Consider the following 12107-nt stretch of genomic DNA (forward strand, 5'->3'; position numbering starts at 1 on the left):
AACACGATGATTCTTTTAACATAACTTAATTTTATTATTTATAAGAATTCAACCATCCTCTAGTTGCATTGTACAGAACACATATTATTAGCTTCCTTATTTTAAAAATAGAACAGACAAATTCACATTGTACTTATTTATTTTCCTGGTAACATTGCTCACATAAAACCCACTCAATTCTAAAATATTAGTGTCACATGTCCTGAACAAAATTATATGAAATGTCTTAGAAAGTAAATAATTATTTATTTCAAATAATTATGTTTAGGACTTGTGGCATCGACTCCAAGTACAGTCAGCAAAGTTGCTTGGTGTGCAGGTAAGAATATAAAGACAGTCAAACAAGACCAAGAGAAAATAGTAATAGATATGGCTTTAGCATAAAGCATACAATTAAGTATGACAATGGCTACTGTTACTGCAAAAAATCAGTTTCTATTTTCTCACCTGCATACCAAATAACTTTACTGACTGTACATGCGTGCGCGCAACTTATGCATTTTGGTTTTCATAAATTGGTTTATTTAACTTTTGACTACCAAAAAGTCAATGTTAAATGTAGTTTAGTTTGTATACATCATATATTATTATGTATACAGACTCTATTTCAATGTAAACTTCAAAGTCCAGGCTACTTTCGAGCGAACAGTCGCCTTATCGGGCAGTTGTATAGCGGCCTTCCCATTACTTATCTTCCACTGAAACAAATAAACAAATGATAAGAGAAAAACAATTCTCATTATGTTAACTAATTACCATAATGTGTACCACAGATAAATACAATCAAGACTGCCTTAGTTTGGACAAAGTATTATTTATAAATGTAGTTTTAGGTTTTTCAAAAATAACTTCTGTTTTTTGAGGGCGGTATAATCAACAATATCCTGTCTTGGGTTAGGCGAGAGAGCGTGTCAGACTCTTACTGAGTAAAAATCACCCCATTCCTACTCCTGCTTACAGCCTGAGCCCTGGTAACCCATTAGCATCATCTTTAGAGATGAATAAATGAATGGCATTATAGATAATAAATATTTTTTACAATTAACACTTACAGTCAAGTACACTCCTTTGTTGCCCAACAACTCCACTTGATAAGTTCCCCTGTGCAAATAACTTGTAATATCGCCAAGTGTTAGCCAATTGTCCTTAGGCCATTCCAGTGTGATAGCATAGATTGCAAGAATTTTATCATTGGCACTAGGTGGATAAGTGGGGTGGGTGGCATTATAATTTTCTTTAGTACAAGTGTACCACACTTTGCCATTCACCGTGTCATTCTGGGAGAACCATGGTGAGCTGTCATATATGGCATCTCCGTTGATTGCCAGCCACTCGCCAAGGAGTAAAAGTCGTTCTTGAAACACTGGTATTATTGTCCCTTCCTTGGTGGGACCCACATTGATGAGAGCATTGCCTGGAAAGAAAATACATGTCATGCTTAATCTTGAAGTATCTTCAGCACAAGTTCAAGTTACCTATCCTTCAGTACAAATGAGCCGGATTGAGGAGAGTAATATCACGATCTCAGAATATAGGCGTAAAAACGTTAAAGTGAGTCAATAGAAGCTCAATCCCCTCCTACAAAAGGCTTTGCTTTGATATTCTTCTTGAGCGGTGACAATTGCTTACCATTGACATCAGGTGATCATTCTTATTGTTAACTGCATTATCCCCTAAATAAGTAAGTTATTGTGACAAAGGTTACCTCCACAACTGACTGTTGATACGACTTGGAACAACATCTGTGAATCTGACATTATTTCACCGATTTTCATAGTTCTTCTATATCCCCATGATAGTTTATCAACTGTAAATGCATTTTCCCACTTATGGTCGAGTAGTTTACCTAAAATACAAAAAATAATTAAGAGTTTGTTTTCACAACCAGGATTTTATTTATTAAAGTGTCATGCACATATTTGTATAAGGTGAACTTAATGGCGTAGGCATAATCTAATTAAATTTTTTGGTGTCATCTAATGAATTGGTGGAATTTTACATAATTCATGTGAACGTGTCAGTTAAACTAACAGCAGCTGAACCGATATTTATGGAACAGACCCTAAAATATTACAAAACTGCAGAATATAAAATGGTATGGACAAAAATTTAGGGACATACTAAGATCTAGTGTGCAATTTATTAGTGAAATGACTATAATATTTTTTGGAAGACTTAATTAAATAAATATTTACTTTCATATGAAATTACTAACCAGGATTGAATCTATCAGCATGATTATAGAAGTCCCCATGGTGTCCGGGGATGTCTTTACCCCATCTATCATTCACAACCACTTCTTCTCTAACTGGACTAGAATTATACAGCCAAGCCAACAGGTCTGTAGACCTCCAGTAATCATCAGGAGCTTCCCAGTCACCATCAGACCAAATCACTGATGGTTTATAATCGTAAATAAGTTGTTTTAAATCAGACCACAACTTTGTGTCGACATATGTGTGTGTCTCAAATGATGCATTTTTATCCTGTAGGTAGATTGGGTTGTACCATTCATACAGGGAATGATATACTCCAAACTTTAGACCCCTTTCTCTTACAGCAGCAGATAGCTCGCCCACCAAGTCCCGTTTTGGCCCGACATCAACTGAATTCCAACTGAATGAACGCTTTGATGGGAACAAAGTGAAACCCTCATGATGTTTACTAGTTAGGACAATGTATCTGAAAATGACCAACACCAGACATTAGAATAGTACCTATCTACCTTAGTTCTATATGCAAATTAAAAATTGTTAAGTTATTAATAATTAATTTTACTTCGCTCCAGCTTCCGCAAATAGTTGTGCCCATTCTGCAGGGTCGAAAAATTCTGCCGTGAACATCGGAGCAAATTGCTGATACGTAAAATTTGGTGGATAATTTTTATTCATGAAGTCTACGTATTTTGTCACATCTATAAAATAAATAAAAATACATAAAATCATTTTAATATGAACACTTTTGTAGATAAATATCTGTTATTAAGATTTAATAAATAAAAAAATATATCTACGTACTACTTTTCCAGTTCATCCAAAACCATTCTGACCCGAAACTAGGTACGGCATAAACCCCCCAATGGAGGAATATGCCTATCTTAGCTCTATCATACCACTCGGGTAGCGGCCGTTTATCCAAATCCCTCCAATTCGGTCGATAGCCCTTTCTATCAATGAAATCCGTTTCAATATTATTTTCCGATTTGATTACACTAATTTCTCGTATCTTAGCGTATGCTAAGCAGATGAATATTGAAAATATTAGCAATCTCATAATTCTGTAAAAACACAAAAATATTTAAACACAATACAATAACAAAAAATAACCGGTCGGCTCGATAATAAATAAATACGATGTCAGTGACCTGACATGTCAAATTGAGTACGACTTGTGCCTGTTGTAATCTATGGCTATGACCTATGACCAAAACAAAATTCCTTCTTCCGCATCGATGTCGGAAAAAGTGCCATAAAAATATTTTCCAATATGAAATATTATACTATAACATAAATATTACCTAGCTTTCGAACAATGCTTTCTTTATCTTGTGTTTTCCTATGACAAAAACTATTTTTTGTAACATTAGGTACCTATCTGACAGAAATTCCAAAATAATTTACGTCAGACCAAAGCCATAAAGTAAGTCGTTATATTCTTTGGGATTGCCCAAAAAGAGAATGAGTAAAAAAGGATTGTCTAGGCTAGGTAAAGTTGTGTCTACTTCTGGCGAAGTTGTTAACTTGCAAACCGCACGCGCGAACTGCGCTGGGTTCGGGCACGGGCAGCGTTTCAATTACCTAATGAAAAGTTCTTTGAACGCGCTAATCTCCGGCATTAAGTACCAGTTCAAACTAGGGCAACGATTTTATAAAAAGGAGGTGACCAAACGTCATAGATTTGATGGTCTTGATATAAGTAAATGGATCTTTTTTATATAACACCTTAGGGTTTTATTTAGATATTTATATCCCACTTGTATAGAGAAAATACTAGGTACCTACCACGACCTACAATGTTCCTAGGTACGTGCCTAAAATATCTACTTACTCTACCAAGAGAATGGAATAAACTGTATAGTTAATAAATCAATAAAACATAAACAAGCTTACCTTATGTAGTCTGCAAACAATGGCCAATATTTTCAAGTTATTATTAACTAACTAACATTAAATGCGACTTGGTATAAACTTGATAATATTTTCCTTCACTTATCGCGACACTAGTTGACTATGCGGCGGTTGATTGAAAACTGGGTATTAATAATGTGCCTACACTACAGTATATAATAATAATGTGTTTGTACCTAATCGTGGTCAGTCACTGTAAACAGTTTATCGTTCATTTGTGTGGCATTAAGTAACTAATGTTTTACAACGGGTGGTGGATAGCTGCGCTGTTGGTCCGAGGTCAGGGACTGCCTATAATTTCATCATGAAACAGATAAAAAGATACTTACCCGATATGCACCTATGTGCAGAAACATCAGGGGCGTAGCTAGCGCCGTATCTGCCGTATCAATTATACGGGGCCCCCAGGTTACGGGGGGCCCCCAAAGTACGTGAGCAAAAAATAAAACCGTCCAATTAATCAGTACCTTTCTTTTTGCGTAAAGCATGCGTTCAAAAGTTAGCAGCAACTTTAGGAAAGTTAATATATTTAAAATATTAATTAAGCCTCCAAACATGGATTCGCTGATTTGATTATTCCCCCCCTCCCCCCCAAGAAAAATGGGCCCCGAAATTTTTTATATACGGGGCCCCGCCAAGACACGCTACGCCACTGAGAAACATTATCGTAATCTAGACACCTACAGTACCTAAAGTAACCGTCACGAGAAGCTATAAATTATGTAAACAAACATCTTTTACTAAGTAAACATTTTATACTGCGAGATAATAATAACTTGAACATATTCAATCGACATGAAATATAGACGGGTTATATGAAAGTAACAACCTATTTAATTTAGTCGAATTATATTTTAACGACGCAAAGCGCTATCGTTTGTGTTCCTTGGTACCGGAACACGTCAGTCGCAGGGATTGTAAACTATCGGGACGCCATTTTGAAATAAACAGTCATTCGAGTTTCGAATGCTTACGAATTTGTTTCATTGCTTTGCATATATATATCGCGGATCTGGTTGTTATTGTTAATTTTGTTTTTGTTTCGTTATCACTTTTTACTTTTACGTTGTGAACTCCTGAACACTTGTTTACAAAATTTATAGCTTCTCGTGGCGGGGACTTTAGACTTTAATTTCAAATCTAATACATATAAAGGGTGTCCCAACAAGAACGCAAGATTTAAATTTGAAATAAAACGCAGATATTTTTAAAAAAATCGTAAAAGCTTTATAATATCGTAAAGTAGAGAGGATGAGGTTATCTATGGAACAATACACCGGGCAGATGGCTGCCGCTGGTTTGCTGAAACATACGCGATCTTTCAATGAAATTTTCAATGACCGTTTTGCATAAATGCTGCGGTATTTCATTAATACAGCGTCCAATTTCCTTTTTAAGGCTTGAGTCGTCGTCGGCTTATTCGCATAAACCATCGACTTTAAGAAACCCCAAAGAAAAAGTCTAATATTGATAAATCACATGATCTAGGCGGCCAATTCTGGTCTCCAAAACGTGAAATAACACGACCGGGACATGACTGATGCAGCAATTCAATTGTTTCTCTGGTTGTATGACATGTGAAGCCATCTTGTGGAAACTACATGCCTTCCAAATCCATTTCTTCAATTCGACGTACGAAAAGACTAGTTATCATTTTACGATACCGAACACCATGATTGACTGTTTGCGCTTGACCTGCTCATTTTTAATCGTGTAGCGCTCCATTTTTACTAACCTTGTACCTTATAGGGGAGGTAGGGGAGGGATGGGCAGTCGGGAGACATGGGCACCCCCCTTTTATTCTGATCCTGACATAGGATTTTCTTTTTTCTTAATTTGGTAGTTTACTTTACCGTCTGGCAAAACTGTTCATCCATAGAATATCTGTTATTTCCGTCAGTTGTCAAATACAAACACATTTGAAGATTATGCGCTCGTAAAAGTAAATATTTTGTTGTGGATTCGGATCGTAATACAGAAAAAAGTAACGAAAGATATGTGTATTTTTTATTATATATCTATTGTATATTTACTAACTAATAAATTAAACTAAAATTCACGTTTCAATACCTATACAAAAAAAAATGCCGGTAAAATGTGTTGAAAATGTGTACAGAGGGAGCAATGGGCAGTCTGATGTGAGGGAGGTTTGGGCATGTCCAATGCTCTCTTCTTTATATTGCGTACAGGGGGTCTTTTAAAATTATAATTATCTGTTTTAATTACACTATTTGAACTATTTTTAATTACAGAAAGATGCCGTTTTAATTCAAAAAGAAAGGTTTGCGACCAGAAATTCCGAAAGATTTGATATTACGAGCCATAGAAGAGGTATCAAAAGGATCAAAAATAATAACGACAGCTGATAAATATAAATATAAGCCTTTATGGGTTATAACTAATTTAAAATAAGTCGTGATATATTTTTTGTTGTTATTACGTTTATTTTTGGAGTCTATTATAAATGTTAAGTGTTTTTCAGGCCATGCCCAAGCCTCCCACAGGGTGTGCCCATGTCTCCCTACCATAGGGAGCCTTGGGCACTTTTGACTTAATTTTTTAATTACCTCCTAATTAGGAGACTGATTATTATTATAAGAAAGTTCTTTATAAGATATCTAGCCAAAAGTATGGAGCAATAGGAAGTGGCAATAAATGTTGATTATCTACAAAATCTGATGTTTTATGAATTAAATTGTGAAAAAGTGCCCATCCCTCCCCTACCTCCCTTACTAACAAAAAATAACACGTGTTCAAATGTCAAACAATGATACTTCGAATGCCGCCAAATTTAAATCTTGCGTTCTTATTGGGACACCCGTTATAAAGTTGAAGAGTTTGTTTGTTTTAACGCCCTTATCTACGCAACTACTGGTCCGATTTGAATAATTATTGTTGTGTTGGACAGTCCATTTGTTGAGGATGATTATAGGCTATAAAACATCACCCTACGATCAATAGGAGCCGTGCAGAGCAGGTGAAACCGCACGGAAGTAGCTAGTAAATAATAAAATTGGTGAAATTCCTTTATAAATTCTTATCCCCTTAACACATTAGAAAGAATTTGGTTCAGTGACCAGGGTGCGTATCGTATACAAATACGTAAATTCAAATACACGTCACATCCAGACCTGAAACAAAAATACATCGCACAACGATTTGTTCCGCGTGGGAATCAAATCCGCGAGACGTTGCGCCGCAGCCGGTTATCCGACTACTCCGCCAACTGGAAAGTCGTTTGTGTGTTTTGTAAATGTAAGTACCATTTTAAGTTTTTAGATTCTTCAAGAAACTGAGATAATAAATAAAACTAAACTCGATTTTTCATAAAAATCTAATACATTACATCTAATACATTTACAACTTATATACATACAAATATTTCGTTGAGATCGAAGTTTCAATACTGATTGTAGTAATAAGTAAAACAATAGAATAGTACCTAGATCATGAAACTACATAAGAAATAATAGTAGCATTCAGGCTTGACTAGGTAGACTAGATAGATCTAATTTCAGATCTTATGGTGCCTTCAGTACCCTTAGTACGAGTTTGCGTCGAATGAAAACGAAACAAGAGCGCGTTCGGCGCTCTGATTGGCCGGCTCGAATAAACCAACCAATCAGAGAGTAAAAAAGTAAAGCAAACTCGTACTAAGGGTACAGATCTGGCGAAAGCGCCGCTCCCGAGTGACGAATAAGTCGCGAACTGCGCGCGCTTTCTTGAACACCATTAGTTTTCTTTTACAATCTAAGCAATATATCATATTACTTTTCTTATTTTATTTTATTTACAATTAATACTATGTCAGATAAATGTATAATACTTGATTTAGTATTAAAAAAAGCTGTTCAAAATCATATCTATGCACCGATATGTATGAAAATCGAATCAATATGAGTTATTCAATACATAACTTAATAGGACAAGAACATACTAAGTACCATTTAGCAGGAAATACGAAAAATTTGATAAAGCAATTACATAGTTCTCTAATACATTTAGGTACATCAAATACATAATGATAAATTACAGTTTAAACATGGATGTATGAGTTAAAATAATACTTTAGTTATCAAACAACATAGTTGATTGTTTTGTTGACATTTTAAACTATACTACAGACTAAACACCACATTAGGTCACTGAAGACCAACAGTTAGCTACGGATATGCCTTCAGCAGTCTCTATCCACAGTCAAAGACTTAATTATTTATATTGTAACCCTCATTTTTATCCACCTCCTCAACGGGAAGTGGATGACACTGCTATTGACTATCAACTTTAAAGTTTGGGTAGTGACATGTTCCGTTAATAATAATTTCACTGATTCCCGTTGTTGGTGGTGTGTGCGATGTGAGAGGCTCAATATGTGCAGCTGTGGTCATAACGGGAGTAGAGTATAACTTGCTACTGTGTATCGTAGTTTGGTGAGGCTGTGTAGTATTTGTGAATACTGTACATATTGGTTGCTCAGTACGGTGTTCACTGATCATTCCCATTTTCACTTCGAATATTACATCCTGTATCTTTTTCTTAGCAACCAGTAAGTTCTTCTCTCCTTTAAGGGATCTCAGCTCATTGGCTATATATTCTCCGAATACTGAGAATTCATCTCTGGTTCTTGATACTGAGGGGTAGACTATATCAGGTCTGACTGCAGGTGTATGTGACTCTGTCCGAGAGATCTTGTGTGGTGGAGACAGGTTGGCTAGCTTGCAGTCACTGCCTGCATTGTCGGAATGTGGGGATAATACTCCTATTTCAGTATTGTTGTCCTCCTGAAATGTAACAATAATATATTATAGTAACCGTGTGAGTCAATTTAATTATTATTAATAGATAGGTGAATTTTATTAACCTTTATGAGCTTGGTCACTTTATCAGTAATTAACACTCATTGAACTATGAAATACACAATACTGATACTAACCGACAAAAGGATCTTGTACGGCTTCCTCGAGTCTTTCAAGAAATGTAGATATTCGAAGGCGTACCAGTTACTGACATATCTATCGTTAGGTTCTTCAGCAAACGCTCGAGCTTCCCGCGCCGACTCCCGGTTGTATTGTGTACGAAGATGTTGTATCTTCTTCGTGATGTCTAACACAGAAATTCCTAACAATTCCGATATCAATCGCAACTCTTCTCGTCGCTTTTGTTTGTCCCTTCGCGTCTCGCATAAAGATGGATTCCACAAACTCGCGTTTACTTGCAACAGCTCGATCAACTTTAACGTTTTATCTTTCGACCACTCCATCGCCCGATTTGTATAACTATGCCCGAATTATAACACAAATACTGGACCGGGTTTCCGACCGATCGTTAGATAATTCGCTAAACTGTTCCCGATAGCTAGACGCAATCCGCGCGCCTCTCTCAACAAAACAAAACAAACGTCAATACTTATGTCAAAATTTGTACAATCTGAAGCATAAAGGGAATGTTTGATATTTTTAGCATGACTGTTGGTATATCTGTCTCTTTCATTTATTTATTTATTTATTTATTTATTTGAATAGAATAGAACGGTACAAGCCAATAACACTATTCAACACCTTACAAAAATTTAAAAATATAAAATTCAGAAAATTAATATAAATATTAATTATTAAATATTCATTCATCCATCTCTTTCGCAAAACTTCAAACATTCCGACAAAAATAATCTTCTTTCACTTGAAAACACGTCACACTCTGGCTTTGAATCCAGGAATCGGTTTAAAAGTTTCATAGTGCGCGGTAACGGAGACTTAGCTCTACTGACTGTTCTGCAAGATGGTATAGCGAACAACTGGTGCTTTCTGTTGCGACAGTAATTGTCAGGAGCAAAAATTCTGAGCAACTCGTTATGTAGTTCAGTACCTCTACCATGAGTTGACGTAGTTATGACATCTCACTCTACTACAGTAGTAAATGTGACAACGCAACTACAATAGATGGCTTCAATGTTCGTACCATGAGATGTTTTGATGTTAACTACCCTCGCTATAGTTGAATCTATATCGTTCGTAGTATCGTTCATTATGTATCTAACTTTAAGCACCGTAGTTCTAACTCTTTTTATTCACATCACTTAGAAAGAGAGAAAATACTGTTTATGTTTCAAATCTAAACAGTGATATTAACCAACAAAAAAATATAATACATCGGTTACACATAATTTGGTATATTGTGAGCATTTTTAATTTATTAGTATTGCTTTGACATTGATTGTCAGCCGGACATTTTTGTAATATGTGTTTCTGTGACAAACCGGGAGTGCGAAAACATATTATTTGTTAAATTATTTAAAAAAAGGCCTAAGAGAAGTGCAACTCAATTTGAGACGATGGTAGATTTTTTGGAAAGGTAAGTTTTCCATTAGATAATAATATTTCATTCATTTATTTACTTAGTTTAATTATCAAAGAAGTTAGTTTTTTTGCGCCAGGGAATGCTTGAGCCTTTTTTGCCAAAGGAACGTTGTGATATGACCCTTTGCTTCCTCTTAGATGAGGAATATAGAAGACTGTAGTGGTTAAGTTGATTAATAGGTATTTCTTGTATAATGTTGTGTACAAAATATGATTTTGTTTATACAGAAATGGACACCTAAGCAAAACCTAAGTCCGCTACATGGGTGAGAGTAGGCGTCAGCGCAGTCTGAAGCAGCCTTCAAGGACTGCTACATGGTGGGACCTGTCGTAAATATAGCAGTAAGTGCGGTGAATCCGCGAGGGCAACCATCCCTAGAGAAGCTTGTGAGTTCAAATAAAGATATACAAAACGTAACATAATTATATGGCACAAGTAGGAATTACTAAGCGTACGCCCTGCATGTCTAGCCCTTTTGTTGTTTTTAAAGAATATCGGCTATAATAATTATGTAACTATTTTTTGTAAATACTAGCAAGTCATCCTACGAAATTAGTAATACTTGTGACTTTATTAATTTTCAGCATTCCAGTGGAATACCTACACAGCCTGACAACATGAAATGTGGTGATGTAACTTCAGCAACAAGCTCGATGGCAAGACTTATTGCAGCAACTTCTGTTAAATAAATAAATAAACATATTTTTTCAATGTGTCTACTTTATTATTATTAATTAATCCCACTAATTACACCTAGACCCCTATTTAGACCCTTTGCCCGGCAGTGGCACTTGCAAACACTCGCCAACAAGCAATCTAAAACAAGTATACAATCATATTACATAGTAATATAATTGTCGAATTGGTTTCCAAGGATTCCACGCATTTTTTTCAGTTAGGTACTTTGAAATTTCCTTTGTTCCTGTCGGCCATCTTCTAATCCAGCAGTTTCTAACATATGGTATGCAAAATATGTACTACCAAACATAGTTAAATCAAAAATATTAGTTATTGAAAAATATAAATAGATGCTTTCACGTACGTCAAAGTTGGTGAGTGCCGCAACTACGGTAGTAATAGTTTGTCGCTATAGCAACGGCTAAACTTGTAACTCATGGTACCAATATTGTTTGAAAAGAATGAACGATCATGGCTAAAACTACAGTCATTGTAGTATAGTAAACTATGACATTGATGACAGTGATAGTTAGAGCAACTCATACTACCAATTTTGGTACTTAAACTATCCGCTAGAGGCGCTGTTCCAGTTTGCATACATTTTTTCAACTACAGTGTCTGCGGAAACTTTACTAGGCAAACTCATGGTAGAGGTACAGGAGCGTCAATATGACCGTGAATAATCTTGTAAATTATTAAAATTTGTTGCATTTCCCGTCTAACTTTTAAAGAATTATACCCCAAACAACCAAGTAAAAATAGCATACATTATGCATATTCATACTTATGTCGTCTTGTTGTCCTTATCTTTTTTACGCAAAAAGCAAAAATTGTAATTAAAAATGATTTTTATATTTTGCCAGACTGTAGAAGTGTATTGTTATTTAGGTTTTCAGTAACGAGGTGTTAAATATACAGACCAAGAGTTTGTTTCAGTTTGCAGAG

The 12107-nt window shown here is 35.5% G+C and overlaps 2 protein-coding genes and 1 long non-coding RNA gene across 4 annotated transcripts; 1 reads left to right on the top strand and 2 right to left on the bottom strand.

The window, feature by feature from the left end:
- Nucleotides 1-10: 10 nt before the first annotated feature.
- On the bottom strand, nucleotides 11-4298 carry LOC118267223 (putative alpha-L-fucosidase). 2 transcript variants are annotated; one of them, XM_035581081.2, is made up of 7 exons: nucleotides 4110-4298; nucleotides 3018-3277; nucleotides 2779-2914; nucleotides 2216-2682; nucleotides 1706-1846; nucleotides 1053-1414; nucleotides 11-698 (listed from the first exon to the last, which is right to left on the bottom strand). In XM_035581081.2, the coding sequence occupies exons 2-7, from the start codon at nucleotides 3271-3273 to the stop codon at nucleotides 603-605; spliced, it is 1458 nt and encodes a 485-aa protein (XP_035436974.1). In that variant the 5' UTR covers nucleotides 3274-3277; nucleotides 4110-4298; the 3' UTR covers nucleotides 11-602. The 2 variants fall into 2 exon arrangements, with proteins under 2 accessions (XP_035436974.1, XP_035436975.1); XM_035581082.2 differs by lacking the exon at nucleotides 4110-4298 and adding an exon at nucleotides 3518-3816.
- Nucleotides 4299-7445: 3147 nt separating this feature from the next.
- On the bottom strand, nucleotides 7446-9519 carry LOC118267224 (uncharacterized). The gene is made up of 2 exons (XM_035581083.2): nucleotides 9061-9519; nucleotides 7446-8908 (listed from the first exon to the last, which is right to left on the bottom strand). The coding sequence occupies exons 1-2, from the start codon at nucleotides 9385-9387 to the stop codon at nucleotides 8396-8398; spliced, it is 840 nt and encodes a 279-aa protein (XP_035436976.1). The 5' UTR covers nucleotides 9388-9519; the 3' UTR covers nucleotides 7446-8395.
- Nucleotides 9520-9985: 466 nt separating this feature from the next.
- On the top strand, nucleotides 9986-11821 carry LOC118267225 (uncharacterized). The gene is made up of 3 exons (XR_004782934.2): nucleotides 9986-10478; nucleotides 10712-10870; nucleotides 11069-11821. It is a non-coding gene; the product is annotated as an uncharacterized LOC118267225 (long non-coding RNA).
- Nucleotides 11822-12107: the final 286 nt, after the last annotated feature.

The sequence above is a fragment of the Spodoptera frugiperda genome, chromosome 23 (genome assembly GCF_023101765.2).
Source record: "Spodoptera frugiperda isolate SF20-4 chromosome 23, AGI-APGP_CSIRO_Sfru_2.0, whole genome shotgun sequence".
Lineage (NCBI taxonomy): Eukaryota > Metazoa > Arthropoda > Insecta > Lepidoptera > Noctuidae > Spodoptera > Spodoptera frugiperda.

Coding starts and splice junctions, on each gene's coding strand:
- LOC118267223 (XM_035581081.2), bottom strand. CDS start 3,273: ATGAGATTGCTAATATTTTCAATATTCATCTGCTTAGCATACGCTAAG. Junction 1,415..1,705: donor ATCAACAGTCAGTTGTGGAG/GTAACCTTTGTC, acceptor TTTTCTTTCCAG/GCAATGCTCTCATCAATGTG. Junction 699..1,052: donor ACAAAGGAGTGTACTTGACT/GTAAGTGTTAAT, acceptor TATTTGTTTCAG/TGGAAGATAAGTAATGGGAA.
- LOC118267224 (XM_035581083.2), bottom strand. CDS start 9,387: ATGGAGTGGTCGAAAGATAAAACGTTAAAGTTGATCGAGCTGTTGCAA. Junction 8,909..9,060: donor CGTACAAGATCCTTTTGTCG/GTTAGTATCAGT, acceptor GTTACATTTCAG/GAGGACAACAATACTGAAAT.